The sequence below is a fragment of the Chanodichthys erythropterus genome, chromosome 13 (genome assembly GCF_024489055.1).
Source record: "Chanodichthys erythropterus isolate Z2021 chromosome 13, ASM2448905v1, whole genome shotgun sequence".
Lineage (NCBI taxonomy): Eukaryota > Metazoa > Chordata > Actinopteri > Cypriniformes > Xenocyprididae > Chanodichthys > Chanodichthys erythropterus.
Window position 1 is genome coordinate 11,056,613 of NC_090233.1, and position 15,698 is coordinate 11,072,310.

The 15,698-nt window shown below is 37.6% G+C and overlaps 2 protein-coding genes across 2 annotated transcripts; one reads left to right on the forward strand and one right to left on the reverse strand.

Annotated features, from left to right (window-relative positions):
- The first annotated feature begins 1,399 nt into the window (after positions 1-1,399).
- On the forward strand, positions 1,400-6,583 carry si:dkey-251i10.1 (uncharacterized protein LOC100038774 homolog). The gene is made up of 4 exons (XM_067406968.1): positions 1,400-1,510; positions 3,222-3,708; positions 6,173-6,313; positions 6,426-6,583. The coding sequence occupies exons 1-4, from the start codon at positions 1,400-1,402 to the stop codon at positions 6,581-6,583; spliced, it is 897 nt and encodes a 298-aa protein (XP_067263069.1).
- A 551-nt stretch (positions 6,584-7,134) lies between these two features.
- si:dkey-251i10.2 (uncharacterized protein LOC562682 homolog) lies at positions 7,135-15,220 on the reverse strand. Its single transcript, XM_067407937.1, has 5 exons — positions 14,903-15,220; positions 13,943-14,055; positions 11,932-12,041; positions 11,707-11,771; positions 7,135-9,036 (listed from the first exon to the last, which is right to left on the reverse strand). Exons 1-5 carry the CDS (start codon positions 15,096-15,098, stop codon positions 8,921-8,923), a joined length of 600 nt encoding a protein of 199 aa, XP_067264038.1. The 5' UTR covers positions 15,099-15,220; the 3' UTR covers positions 7,135-8,920.
- Between the last annotated feature and the right edge of the window lie 478 nt (positions 15,221-15,698).

Consider the following 15,698-nt stretch of genomic DNA (forward strand, 5'->3'; position numbering starts at 1 on the left):
TTAAGGCCTTACACCATACACAAAGAGAACAGACCAAGAACCAAACAGTGGAGTATATAAATATATATAGGCTGATTGAATGTGGGAGAAAACAAGGAACAGGTGGGACTAATCAATTAACAGTAACCATGGGAACATATGAAATCGGGACTAAACACGGGATAAAACTGAATGGAAAACCTCAAGCAAGATGAGACATCACTCCCTTCTGCTGGACCGCAGTCATCTCAAGTGTGACATCATTCCCAGCTACATCATCCCTCCTCTGAGGTTAATGGAAAACAGCATTAAATCCAGTACAGACAGGCCAACTGGACTGGGCATCTGTCTGACAAGTGCTGACTCAACCATGTACACTGGTTAGGGGTCTATGATGAGCATGACGAGGGCCGGGGAGGTTGAGATTCTCCTCCACCTGAAGGGGGATCCATTTTTTTCAGGCAGATGAGATTTTGTATGTGCATTTAGATCAGCATGGAAAAATACTCAGAGGTAGTCGTCTGGGTAATGCACCATGTGAGTCAGATCTAAAAACTCACATGTTCCTCAAGGGGACGATCCCCCTGAGTGAGGAGGATATGTACCGCTGCTAGATCCATGGTTTGTTCCTCTGTCAGAGAGCGTACAATGCTATTATTTTGGGAATCAACAAAGTACACCACATGAACTGCCATCTGGTAGAAGGCTGAGTGGTAGCCTACTGTGTCATACACTCATTATTGTGAGGTTTCAATTTGTAGGTGTTACTTGCCTGAATGAACTGTAGAATTGTATAAAATGTATATAAAATAATGTTTAGTGCAGTATTTGATTTACAATAAGCAAACTTCTATAACTTTACAGTGCTTTCACTTGAGTAATAATCTGCTGTCTTCTTTAAAAAGATTATTCCAAAGCATTAAAATGATTTAACGAATTACATCCATTTAACAAGTAATAAATAAGTTCTTAAATATTATCTAAAAAGTAATTTATATTTCAAACTTGGAAAACAAACAAACACAAATCTATTCATGAACTGAATCTGGTATATCTGTGTGTGCGCTTAATTTGTGTAGGCCTAAGTTTTATCAGAACGTATTAAGCCTATATTGACCATTTGTAGAAAGCATTTTCAAATAAAGCTGGTCTAAACAGCTACCACCATGATGCAAAGCATAGATCGAGCTGGTCATGCTGGTCTAACTGGTTTTTCCACGAAGGCAGTGCAATGTAACCAAATACCACAGACAGAGGTCGGGTTGACTTTCCTCCTCCCTGAAGATGAACCAATACCAGCTGACTTCCCGCTGTATCTCGCGATCGTAGCTTTAGAAAAGTCATTGAGCATCTATAAATTCGGTCACCTCGATGGCTTTGGCGAACAGCCTTTCCGTACAGCCAGCAGCATCACGTAATAATGAATGAGAACGCTATTTCATTCGCCAAGGACTTTTTGGCAGGTGGAATCGCCGCCGCGATCTCCGAGACTGCTGTTGCACCCATAGAAAGAGTCAAGCTGCTCCTTCAGGTACGCGTTATACTACCTACATTATACATACATTACCATCTGCACACGTAACATGTAGGCAATTACATTCTAAATGAGATGAATTAATATCTTTTTCACGCATTTGTCCATCTCGGTTAATGTTAATTTATGAATATTGTCCATTATAGAATCGTGTTTGGTGTTAATAATATACGATATAACTTTATCTTTGTAATAGACCTATAATAAAAACATATTGGACCAATGATGATTCTGAAATAAAACTCGCCTTTCAATGTTGTTGTTAATGTTTTGATATTTCAGCAGTTTTCTTTGCATAATCAGTTTAACAGCATCAAGTTAAAGTGAACTTTAACATTCAACATGCTTTGTGCTTGTACATTTTATATGTTTTATTGAATGAGTGGGGAATTTAATTCAGTTGCTCGTGGTAATGTAAATAGTAGGCTTTGCCTCATTTCAGGGTCGGACAAAATTGCAATAAAAAATCAGTAAGAAGCTCGGAGCTATAGAAATACATCTTTATATTCAGTATTGGGGGTAACGCATTACAAGTAACTTGAGTTATGCAATCTGATTACTTTTTTCAAGTAATTAGGAAAGTAATGCATTACTTTTTTCAATTTACAACAAAATATCTAAGTAACGCAAATTACTTTTTCACACAGCTCTCCAGTCCCCATTTTGATAGGAATAAAGGTCGGAGGTGTTGTGTGCGCTGTGTGAACATGATGGTTATTGTAGTTCTAGACTAAATGTGAACATGCATTTACTCATCTCTCTTGCATCAGTATTCCTCAAAATGAATAAAAACAGTGAAATGCAATCTCAGAATTTTTCGCAAACCTGTAATAATTAACATTTTTAAATTACACAAATATACTTTATGCATTTAATCTCACTTTATTAACTAATGTCTTTGCTGCTGACCTTCAGTGATCCAATTTAACCATAGTAATAAGCAAAAATTACTTCAGATTAAATTTAGAAATTTAGAAAGAGTGTTGAACTTCCTTCTTTAATCCAGAATGGCAGCACAGCTAAGGTTTGTTTGAGCTGCGCCCTCTACTGTACAGGTGTAAATATGCATTTCATTCATCCTGAGGCTTATTCATTTCACTTTTGGTGTAAAAGGTGTCTTAACATTTGCCAAAAATAGAACTTTATTGCTTATATAAAAAAAAAAAAAACAAGCAAGCCCAGCCCAGGTGAGAAAAAATGTAACGCAAAAGTAATGTAACATTACTTTTCATAAAAAGTAACTAAGTAACGCAATTAGTTACTTTTTTAGGGAGTAACTCAATATTGTAATGCATTTTTTTAAAAGTAAATTTTCCCAACACTGTTTATGGTTGCAAATAGGCTAAAACTTAATATTGCAAGTATGATACATACGAGTACGTTATTACATTATATGCACTCTGCTACAATGACAGCAAGCAGAATCACACAACAAAACAGATTGTAATCAACACACACTATTTTTGTTGACTTGCTCAGTTTCCACTGGTGTAAGGTCTTTCAAGCGCACACACACACTCTCTATCTAATTCAACTCTCGGTTGGCTCCCACGCTAATGAAAATGTAGGGGGAAAAAATATTTTGTTGACTCACAACTTACAACTGTCTTACAACTGGCGACATGGTCATGCAGAAAATTTGAATTGTTTAAATGATGTGCTGAGATGTTATATTAACTGGTTGAAAAATTGTGCCATTTTCTTACAGGTCCAGCATGCCAGCAAGCAAATCACAGTAGACAAACAATACAAAGGTATTGTAGACTGTTTAGTACGTATTCCCAAGGAGCAGGGCTTCCTGTCCTTCTGGAGAGGCAACATGGCTAATGTCATTAGGTACTTCCTAACACAGGCTCTCAACTTTGCTTTCAAGGATAAGTATAAGAAGATTTTCCTGGAAGGCGTTGACAGCCGTACCCAGTTTTGGAGGTACTTCGCTGGTAACCTGGCCTCTGGTGGTGCTGCTGGAGCCACGTCTCTGTGCTTGGTCTACCCGCTTGACTTTGCCAGAACTCGTTTGGCTGCTGATGTCGGAAAGGCTGGCGCAGAGAGAGAATTCACAGGCCTGGCAAACTGTTTAGTAAAGATCTTCAAGTCTGATGGTCCGAAGGGCTTGTATCAGGGCTTCAACGTGTCTGTGCAGGGCATCATCATCTACAGGGCGGCATACTTCGGCATCTATGACACTGCAAAAGGTGGCTTTTCAAAGTTTTTGTGTTAGACATAAGGCAGATTGCCTTTTAATGGTGCAGGGGCATGACTAAAATCTGCCACCATCAGGGGCTAAGCGAGGGCTGCATGATAATCATAATTATTTTATTCATGATATTATAAATTATTCATAATCATGAATGTTTTCATTTGAGAAATATTTTTTTACCTTTTTTTTTTTTTAATAATTGCACTTCACACACACTCATATGCAAAGACATTGTGTTGTGACATGGGAGAACCACGACTTTAAAATTTGAGTACATTGTTTTCTATGTGTATGAACGCTGGCAGCTGTTAAAACATCCCCCACCACTGTACTGTCTTGCCCATGCCTATAATGGACAATGAGAGCTCCAAAAGCCACCAAGTCCTAGGACAAAATAATAATAATAATTAGTGCTTTGGGATCCTAATAAAAATAATATTTTGGAAAACAATAGGTTACACTCAGGGCCATACCCACCATAGATGTCCAAACCTCTGTATTTTTTTGAGGTATATACACTGATCAGGCATAACATTATGAGCACTGACAGGTGAAGTGAATAACACTGATCATCTCTTCATCACGGCACCTGTTATTGGTGGGATATATTAGGCAGCAAGTGAACATTTTGTCCTCAAAGTTGATGTGTTAGAAGCAGGAAAAATGGGCAAGCGTAAGGATTTGAGTGAGTTTGACAAGGACCAAATTGTGATGCTAGACGACTGGATCAGAGCATCTCCAAAACTGCAGCTCTTGTGGGGTGTTCCCGGTCTGCAGTGGTCAGTATCTATCAAAAGTGCTCCAAGAAAGGAACAGTGGTGAACCGGAGACAGGGTCATGGGCAGCCAAGGTGGGGAGCGAAGGCTGGCGCGTGTGGTCCGATCCAACAGACGAGATACTGTAGCTGAAATTGCTCAAGAAGTTAATGCTGGTTCTGATAGAAAGGAGTCAGAATACACAGAGCATCAGTTTGTTGCGTATGGAGCTGCATAGCTGCAGACCAGTCAGGGTGACCATGCTGACCCCTGTCCACCGCCGAAAGAGCCAACAGTGACACGTGAGCATCAGAACTGAACCACGGAGCAATGGAAGAAGGTGGCCTGATCTGATGAATCACATTTTCTTTTACATCACGTGGACGGCCAGGTGCGTGTGCGTCTCTTACCTGGGGAACACATGGCACCAGGATGCACTATGGGAAGAAGGCAAGCCGGCGGAGGCAGTGTGATGCTTTGGGAAATGTTCTGCTGGGAAACCTTTGACATGTACCACCTTCCTAAGCATTGTTGCAGACCATGTACACCCTTTCATGGAAACGGTATTCTCTGGTGGCTGTGGCCTCTTTCAGTAGGATAATGCTCCTGCCAGAAAGCAAAAACGGTTCAGGAATGGTTTGAGGAGCACAACAACGAGTTTGAGGTGTTGACTTGGCCTCCAAATTCCCCAGATCTCAATCCAATCGAGCATCTGTGGGATGTGCTAAACAAACAAGTCCGATCCATGGAGGCTCTACCTCACAACTTACAGGACTTAAAGGATCTGCTGCTAACATCTTGGTGTCAGATACCACAGCACACCTTCAGGGGTCTAGAGGAGTCCATGCCTCGATGGGTCAGGGCTGTTTTGGCAGCAAAACGGGGACTAACACAATATTAGGAAGGTGGTCATAATGTTATGCCTGATCAGTGTATAATAAAGGTTGTGAAACAATTGCCTAAAATGAACTCTACGTTGATGCTGTAAGGATATTGCACAACGGCAAAATAACCAGCCCTCTCATCTGAGCAGCCTTAAAGTAAAAATGTTTGAGATGACCAATCAAATTAAAGTAGGCGGGCTTTATGTTCACAGAAGCTGCTGAGGAAACATTTAATATTTGACAGCTGTTTTACTATATGTCAAATGACCAACATAAATGATCAGTGATGCAAACTAGTTTCTAAAGTCTGATTTTGCTATTTTGAAACTAAAATACATAGTTTACGTGATTCATGTAATAAAATTATTAACTGTCAATGTGATGAGACAAGAAATAAAATAGTAATGCTGTGTAACATTAACATTAGTTTCTGTACCCACCCACGCCCATCAGTTTCTCAATATGAAATGTATCATATCTAATAACAATCTCGAGTCTTAAAAGAAGCACATAATTAAGTTGTACCACTTAAGAATGAAAGCTATAACACGCAACATGTTATTGAGTTATCTGTATGATATTTTAATTAATGTTTGCAAACTAAAACACTCCATGTGATCCTTCACACCGAGCATGACGCATCAGGATTCCAGCTAAATAATCTTAATAATCTTGTGAACATTTGAAAATTTTTTCTTCTGTTAATAGACAGTTTCATAACACATTGAAAATATAGGAGTTCTGCTGATCCTTATCTGTTAACCCATATTGAGCAATGGCATCCATTTTGGTATTTGGTTGAAGGATCTGTGTTTTACAGGCATGCTGCCCGACCCAGAGAACGCTCATATTGTGGTCAGCTGGATGATCGCTCACACCGTCACCATTGTCGCTGGCTTCATATCGTATCCCTTTGACACAGTACGCCGTTGTATTATGATGCAGTCTGGACTTAAAGGAGGTAGTATCCAATCCCCTTTCCTCCCATGCTCCATCCAAAATTGGTGTTTGTTTGGTTATGTTCAGTCTTGAATGTCATGATGTTAAGTGTTTTAATTTTTATTTTATTTTAGCTGACATAATGTACAGCGGCACACTTGACTGCTGGAGAAAGACTGCACGTGATGAGGGTGTCAAGGCCTTCTTCAAGGGCGCCTGGTCCAATGTGCTCAGAAGCATGGGTGGATCCATCGTCCTGGTGCTGTACGACGAGCTCAAGAAGACCATGTAACACTTCACAGAGTTCACTATTTGAAAACGTTCAAACCTGTGTATTATGTGAATGGACATAAAGCATGTGAATGCTTTACTCATGAGGCTGGACTGTGTTGTACTACTAGTTATTAGTATTTTATTATTATTATTTAAATATTGTCATTTATGTGTAATTTATTTGCTTTAGTTAGTTTTAGTGTTTATTTCAGTTAATAATTTTAGTGCTTCAATTTAAACAATCTAAATGAAAATTAGAAATTTAGTCTAAATTCTTAAAACTAATATTTATATTTTATTGCAGCTTTATTTCAATTAACAGCAATTTTTTTTAATAGAATTAGTTTTAGTTAACAATACTAACCCTGGTTTGGAATAGCAAGCCAATAGTAAGAATCAAGGTTATTATAGTTAACTAAAACTAAAACCATAAAAAAAGCATTTTCATTATTTGAAATAAAATAAACATTAACTGAAAAAAGTTAAAATGAAAATGGAAAATGATTTGAAAATGTATAAAAAAATGATAACAGAATCTCAGTTTTATCTCAATTTTATTATTTTCATTCCTGTAACATTAAGTATACTTGGTATGGTATGCATATTCTCTTTATGCATATTAATAGGTCACCTTACTATATTAAAATATACACAGTGTAAATATGACCAGTGATAATATTGGACTAATGTGATCACATTTTCTGGACCTGGTCAGAGCTTCTGAGGTTCCTGGGTTTATTAAAGGTTTATTAAAGGTGCCATAGAACGTCTTTTTAAAAGATTTAATATAAGTCTAAGGTGTCCTCTGAATGTGTCTGTGAAGTTTCAGCTCAAAATACCTCATGGATTTTTTTTTATTAATTTTTAAAACTGCCTATTTTGGGGCATCATTAAATATGAGCCGATTTAGGCTGCGTCCCCTTTAAATGCTCATGCTCCCCACCCACGGAGCTCACACTTGCCTTTAACAACATAAACAAAGTTCACACAGCTAATATAACCCTCTAAATGGATCTTTACAAAATGTTTGTCATGTAGCACGTCTAATCGCATAGGTATGGTATTTATTTGGATGTTTACATTTGATTCTGAATGAGTTTGATAGTGCTCCGTGGCTAAAGCTAACATTACACACTGTTGGAGAGATTTATAAAGAATGAAGTTGTGTTTATGAATTATACAGACTGCAAGTGTTTAATAATGAAAATAATGACAGTCTTGTCTCTGTGAATACAGTAAGAAACTATGGTAACTTTAACCACATTTAACAGTACATTAGCAACATGCTAACGAAACATTTAGAAAGACAATTTACAAATATCACTAAAAATATCATGATATCATGGATCATGTCAGTTATTATTGCTCCATCTGCCATTTTTCACTATTGTTCAGCTGATGATTCAGCTGTGCACAGATCCAGATGCTAATACTGGCTGCCCTTGTGTAATGCCTTGATCATGGGCTGGCATATGCAAATATTGGGGGCGTACATATTAATGATCCCGACTGTTACGTAACAGTCGTAGGAGGTCTTTTAAACAAATGAGATTTGTTGAATGGAGTTTGAGACTCACTGTATGTCATTTCCATGTACTGAACTCTTGTTATTCAACTATGCCAAGATAAATTCAATTTTTAATTCTAGGGCACCTTTAATGGAGATGGGGTCATCCATCTAAAAGTTGGTAATCCGCAATTGAAGTTATGAATGCATTAACAAAATTTCTTCTTGTGTCTTAAATAAAAAGGTTCAATAACATAATGACAATTACAGTTAAACATGACACCCAAATCTGCATAACTGAATCAACAATGGTTCTGCATTACATTGAAAACTAACATCATGCTAATGATAATAATAAAAATATCACACAAAGTGATTCGCAACCTGAAGGCTGTGCCCACTAGAGGGCCTCCGTAAACTCGGCAAAGTGTCTGCAATAGTGCCTGTGTCCTAAGCACTTCTTCAGTCCTCCATTGGTCATAAACAACAAAACACAGTTGTTTATTTGACCAATAGCCCAGTCCACTGGTTTCCTACATAAATATGCTAATGTGTTGTTTCTTGTGGTCTCCTTCTTTATTATTTGATAAATTTAGTGTAATTAGCAGGATAATGCAGCAGCAGAGTAGCGAGTTTAGGCACAAGGCATAATGTACAATCAGCTGGTAATTAAATAAAACCCCAAATAAACCCAAAGCACAAAATGTCATTACAGTGCATTATTTTAATATATATTTTTATTTTTTTAAAGAGAATTAAGTTTTATTACTCAGACAAATAAAAATTGTTTATCTAAATATTTAATGCTGATTAAATATTTTTACTGAGTAACTGAGCAAATATAATTTATCATTGTGAAGCAGCAAAACATTGAACATTTGCCAGCAGAACAACAAGCAGCATCAGGACAGGTGTGGCAATCCTTTCAGCACTACTGTTTACATCAAGTGATGTTCCTCCTCCACCTGATAATTAGGAGAGAAAAGAATGAAACGTCATCAAAGCGGGCCTATTATGTTTTTTACTTTTTCAATTTTCTTTAGTGTGTAATGATGCTGTTTGAGCATGAAAAAGATCTTGCAAAGCATAAAGTCCCTCCAGCAGGAGTTATTCTCTGTATCAGTGTCACTGTTTCTGAACTCCCTGAAACACCTCCATTGTAGTATTGAGTTCACTTCTGGGAATGAACACGTCACAATAGAGGGTATGCATTAACGTCACTTTCCCACTAGTACACACTCCCTCAGCTGGACTGAGTGGCAAAAGAGCTGCTGCATGACTGGATTTAATAGAGGAAACTGCGAAAACACGAGTAAAACAAACCATTACACTAAAGGTTGGGATCAATAGTGTTCCTTACAACTTGTCAAAGAAACATAATCCATGGATTTTGACATGCAGCCAGGAATCAAATGTTTCTTGACATTTATATGTGCCTTATTTTGATGCCGGGGAAATACATAAAGCAAAGCTGCCTGTGAACGCTTTATATAGGTAGGTTTAAATCCGAGTGATCACTTATATCATTGTTATATATATCGTCATATTGTCCAGCCCTAAAACTTGTATAGTTTTTGTCAGTGTTTATTTAAAAACACCCAGTTTTGCAGAATATAAGATGGTAAATATTTAATTGATGAGTTGTCAAAACAATATATTACAATATTTTGGTTATGATTTTTACCCCAAAATCAAACATTTTGAAGCAAAATGATAACTGCAAATCCATGTTTCTCCGCCTGGAGTCCAGCTGTGTCTGTAAATTGCAGTGATCCATTTGCTTCTATTTTCTGTAGCTTTCAGCAGTCTGTAAAAATATACCTCAGATTTTGTGTCAAATCTATTTGTACAGTCAATCACAAAGCTCTTTCCCACTTTGGATGTGTTTTGTGGGTTTTTCGCTGCATTCACGCTGAAAACCAATGCTGCCGCTCAGTCTTTTTGCCACTCAGTGAGTGTAACTGCAGTCATAACAGCTGATAGTGACGTCACATGCATACCCTCTATATCTAACGAAGTTGGACATAGTGGTGTATTAGAGGTAAAAATTATATAAATAATGTTCGGTTTCTCGCACAAACCAATCGTTTCGTGTCTTAGGACATTAATGTGTCGTCACGAGCCGCAGGTTTTAATTTTGATTTGTCTAAGCAAGTTTTATTTACTGTTATAGTTGAAGTTCCCATCTACTGCTATTATTTGACTGACAGAGGGCAGCGGTTGCAGTTAAAAATCATAATTTGCGTTCGACTGAAGAAAAAAAGTCACCTACATCTTGGATGCACTGGGGGTAAGCAGATAAACATCAAATTTTCATTTTTGGGTGAACTATCTCTTTAACAATGGAAAAAATGGTCAATGCACCAGGTGCATGGTCCAAAAGTGTTGTACCTAGTCTCTTAATGAGTAATGGGTGTGACCAGGTTTAGACCAGGTTTTTGTTGGTCAATGGCGCAGTCGTTTTCAGTTGCCTCAAAATAGCAACACGCCAACAATGCACCTGAACACAGCTTGTTTTTTAGACCAAATCCATGTGCGAACAGATGGGCGTGAGTGCATTTGCTATTTAAACAACATGGCACAGAACGTGAAAATGAAAACTGCGTCAGGCTGAAACTAGCTAAAAACACTTGCGTCGCACCTGGCGTCGCATTGCACCAGGTGTATGATAGGGCCCTACATGTCCACTTGCGGTCTTGTGAACAAGAGGGTAAGATGTTCTATTTGTTATTTCACATTTCAGATTGAAATTTTCAGCCAATATGCACCCTCGATGTGGACTTTTGGCCGACAATCAAGGCAGCTTTATGTCACAAAAGTGTGGACTCGGTGGAAGATTGCGAGGGCTTAGGGTTTCATTTGGGACAGGACCAGTACTGTGTTGAAACTCGCGGTTATGGTAAGGGGCGTGACATTTCCCAAACATGCTCGAAGCGGTTGCGCAATCATAACACACTGGTCCAGCCAACCAATCAGAGCACATTGTGCTTCTCAGAAGGAGGGGCTTCAAAGAGACAAGAACTAAACAGAGCATTACTGACAGACAGAGAAAAGAGGTGCTGCAACTATGTAAAATATTTGAAAACATTCAAGCATGAAAGCCTATTCTAGTCATCTCAAGACTTTGTAGAAGGGTGTAAGAAATTGTGATCTTCCTCGACCCAGAGTCCACTCCAAAGTATATTTTAGAATGAGCTCATCCCCAAAATGGCTTAATTATCGTAGAGATGAAGAAAGTCAACTGGTATATTGTTTATGTACCATTTGGGTTGATCACATCCTGATCAAATGGTCATCAATTGTAGAATGGGAATGGGTGTGGGACACAGAGAACCATCTCAGACGGTGTCACAACTTCATTAACATACAGACCACAGCTGGTAAAACATGAGCAACTACATTTACAGGAAGAGTGGTAAACTGTAACAGGATAAAAGGTTTGAGATTTGGATGTTCTGGGTTCATTCCGACTCCGATGAACCCAAGGTGCTACGTTGTCACTGCTACGCTGCAATAAACTTCTTCATCGAGATCATTTTTTCTTACAAGGGCAAAGTAGGTCCTCTTTAAATTGTGATAGCATTTTAAAATGTACAAAACTATAGGCATTCCAGAATTATCTTATTTTTACTCACTTTGGGTCAGAGTTGGTGATTTCACATTTACCCAGAACACAGTGCGCTGCTGGGCTACGGTGGCCCTAAGGAAGTCGTGGACAAATAATGAGTGTTTTAATAATTTCTATGGATTGTTGGGGAGAAAAAAAAAGCATATAAATTTCACATTCTTCATTTCTCACAATCATTAGTAGGCCTAGAGTCATGTAGTATCAATTTGAGATTGTTATTGTTCACTCTTACATGAAGAAGACGCTTTTTGCTGTAGCTGGTGGAATCCAGGTATAGAGGGTGGAGTTGTTTTTTATGTTGATGTTGGCATGGGTGATGGCACCTTGCTGGTTTCCCGAACACTAGAAAACACAAGTGTATGACCTCCAGTAACTGCAATTACCAAATTTATCCACTTTACTTTTAACATAAAAGGTCATTTGTAAACTGAATGTGTCTGGCTTCTGGTCTCATTCGCTTCCAGTTATTTATAGCTGTACAAACATAGTTTGTTATGCTGCTTGATATTGAAAACTGGTATTTCTTACCATATTATTTTAATGTGTTGTCATAACACACTGTCTGGTGTTGTGAACTGCCCCATTCATGTTTCTATTGTTCTCACTCAACAAACCTTTCACAACTCTGCTGGGTATCGGACCTAATCTTCATTATTCTTTTTTGTACAAATACTACACTTGTTGTACCACAAACTGTAGTTTGAAGAGTTTTTTAGGCAAGAATGTAGTTGTTTAGACCTGAAATATGTCACTCATATTTAATCATAGTGCCTATTTTACAATTTCTTTAGACGTTTTTGGAGATGCGAGCTCCAGGCTGTCAGCGGCCGTTCAGTGCTCGTGTACCCGCCGAAAACAGCTTCATCTAGGCCAGTGTTTCGAGGATTTGCTGCTGGGTATTATAGTGGTTAAATATTAGATATAATTCATTTTGGGTACATAAAACCCAAAATGAATGTTATACACAGGTAATGCTTGCTCAGGCAATCCCCCCCCCTCTCTCTAATACTTTACAAAATACAATAAGTTTCAATGGAGGGACTCAACATTCCTTCGTTACTAGTTCTAAAGTGACGTTTTAGAATTAGTAACGGAGGCTTGGTCCAACTGTCAACTTGAGATTTGAATCCGTGGCAGAAGGAAGTAGTTCCTCACAAAAGAGGGTTTTAAAGACTCTCCGTTGTTATTTATTATTTGCTTACACACTTGTGCTGTCGAACTGTTGTATAAATGCAGTATCACACTCGTAGCTATACCTATGGCCGAATCACAGCCGTGCTGATATACAGCCATATCGCATGGCTACTCCTGTGATATTGCTCATATACGATTAATACTACTATGATTTTACTCAAAACTCACTTTAAACCAACAACCAGTGTATGCAATATCTTCCAATTGTGATCTAATGTGGGTTTTGGTCATATTATGTTGTTGAAATATTTTGTTTATAGCGCTGCACCTGTAGTATTTCTCATATGAAAATAAGCCAAATCACATGGAAATCACATACAAATCATTTACTTCTTACATCTTGTGTGTTCATTAGCTTCATGTTCCACATGTAGAAACATTTCTCTGGGTTTGTTGTTTACAGAAGAGAATTGAGAAGTGTAGTCATTATGAATGCGTGATATGAGTGGCAGATGGGTTGAAGATAAATTGAAGGTCATGTTAACCCATTAGTAATGACTCAAGTATTCGTCAAATCCATCAGAAGCAATTACTAATTATTTGGATCAGTATTCTAAAGTGAAAGCCATGTTAACTCACTAATATTGACTGAAGTCATTGAAGTCAAGCTTTTGAGGTTTTTTTGTAAGGTTTTGGATAATAATGACTCAAGTGTCACTACATCCTTCTAAAGGAATTACCAATTATTTTGATCGGTATTCGAAAGTGAAGATCATGGTAAACCACTAGTAATGACTCAAGGGTTACCAAAACAATCGGAAGAGTTATCATGCTTTTCACTTCAGAATACTGTTCCAAATTCATTCTGAAGATTTGTTAATACTACAGTCATTACTAGTGGATTACTGTGATCTTCACTTCAGACTTAATTATAAATGATGCATTATTCATGTTAATTATGAGCCTGTATATAGTAGTTCTTAGTAGTCCTCTAACTGCTATTAATTACTAATTCATTAATCAGAGTTAGAGTGTTAATAATGCGTTACTCCTTTGTTCCTGTGTAGTTCATTAATGATGGAACAGTATAGAAGTACAGAAATCCTTACCGCTAAGAACTTTGTGTTTGTAGGAGGTGTCTGCCAGGTTCCTATTGCATTTGTGTCGGATCCAGAGCGAGCCTCAAGGAGCACGCCACCATAGTCTGGACCTTTGATTACAACTGACAAACAACAAATGAACAATCCATGATCTGTTAATCCTGATATATATTAAAAACAAATATATTTGTTTTAATGACCCTACAAGTTCAATTAAACCACCAAAATATGAGGAAACTATATATATATATATATATATATATATATATATATATATATACACACACACACACACACACACACACACTCTTTTTTAAGTATGAAGGAAGAACAAAACACTAATCTTGGTTAATTTATTTATCTGACAAAATTGTTTGGCAAAAAAGGCAAACTACAGCAACAGGTTTTATTTTATTATAAAAAAAAGGCTTAGAAAAACAAAAATCTCACAGGAATAATCATACACTGACTACAACACAATAATTTAATAATATTTTGTTGGTTCACTCTTGTTCATAATTCAACATGGCCAAAATTATTATTTGGCATGTTTCAGCGCATTATTACAAATAAAAAAGTGACTCCAAGCAATAACATTTGAATAAAGGGTGAAGATGTTGATTTTCCTAGAACAGACATCAGTTTTGTCCATGCATAAGAGAATTCAATTGCAAAATAACTTAAAAATTCAGTTAAAATATTCCCTGCATATTGGCCTGCAATTACAAAACAAGTAAAACAGAACCAAACCAAACCAAACCAAATCATCTCTATCTCTTCTTTTATTTCTTGATTGAGGGAGTTATCCATAACACAAAACTTCTTGGTATTCCAAATATGCATGAATTACAGTTTAGTGAGGTTTACTTTGGTTTCAGTCATGCAGATCTTGAAAAAAATCATGTAGAATGAAATGTTGCTTTTAAAACCGTAGTGACCCTGTCGTATTTGCTTCAAATGGTCCCTTACCTGTGATGGGAGTGCCAGTCTGAAAAGTTGTGTTGCTTGGCTGGATGGTGTACGGAGCAGGGTTTGGCTGGGGCAGTGTCCCTCCATGCCTCGGCATCATATCCACACATGCTGAAGTTGGTGCCCCGTTTGGAAAGCAGAGAGCAGAGGTCAAAACTTGTACTACGACAGCCCCAAAAAACACAGCGTCCATCATTCCTGAAACAAGCTTTTTAACAGCTCATTTGAGATCAAAACATTCAACGCAAAACAAACGGATACACACACAGATCTTGCTGTGGACATTCAACTTTTGAAAGGCACTTTTGCTGAGTCACAATTGCGTACAAAATGGATGTTTCATGTAACACGCCATGCTGCCCCTCCCTTGCATAAAATATTCACATGGGGTCAGGTGAGACGCAGTTTCAGGAATCTGTCATTGATCTGGACAAAAAAACAAAGACATCCTCTGTTGGGAAGGAAATAAGCACAGAGAATTGTAATTCTCCCTGCCAGACTCATGTTCTGTCCCACTGTTATAAAGGTTGGTTGGTCATGGGGGGATCTAAGAACTGGGTGTATGGTAAACAGGCTTTTTTCTTTATATTTAAATTGCAGAAACTTACATTAAAGGCTTTATTATTAAAAAAATAAATTAAATGTACAGACCTACAGTGACCTCAAAAAGAATTTGGAGTCTCAAGACACACTTGTGATCACAAAATATTAAAGAAATTAATGCAATGACTTTTAACCAGTTGGAGTGAAGATGACTTTTGAAGACATGTTCACACAGGTGTAGTTTATCATAAAA

Excerpts from the sequence above, each read along its gene's own strand:
- si:dkey-251i10.1 (XM_067406968.1), top strand. The coding sequence starts at position 1,400 with ATGAATGAGAACGCTATTTCATTCGCCAAGGACTTTTTGGCAGGTGGA. Across the intron at positions 1,511-3,221 it reads GAGTCAAGCTGCTCCTTCAG|GTCCAGCATGCCAGCAAGCA; the intron begins GTACGCGTTATA and ends ATTTTCTTACAG. Across the intron at positions 3,709-6,172 it reads CATCTATGACACTGCAAAAG|GCATGCTGCCCGACCCAGAG; the intron begins GTGGCTTTTCAA and ends TGTGTTTTACAG.
- si:dkey-251i10.2 (XM_067407937.1), bottom strand. The coding sequence starts at position 15,098 with ATGATGGACGCTGTGTTTTTTGGGGCTGTCGTAGTACAAGTTTTGACC. Across the intron at positions 11,772-11,931 it reads GCAAAAAGCGTCTTCTTCAT|GGCCACCGTAGCCCAGCAGC; the intron begins GTAAGAGTGAAC and ends CGACTTCCTTAG. Across the intron at positions 9,037-11,706 it reads ATCACCAACTCTGACCCAAA|GTGGAGGAGGAACATCACTT; the intron begins GTGAGTAAAAAT and ends CCTAATTATCAG.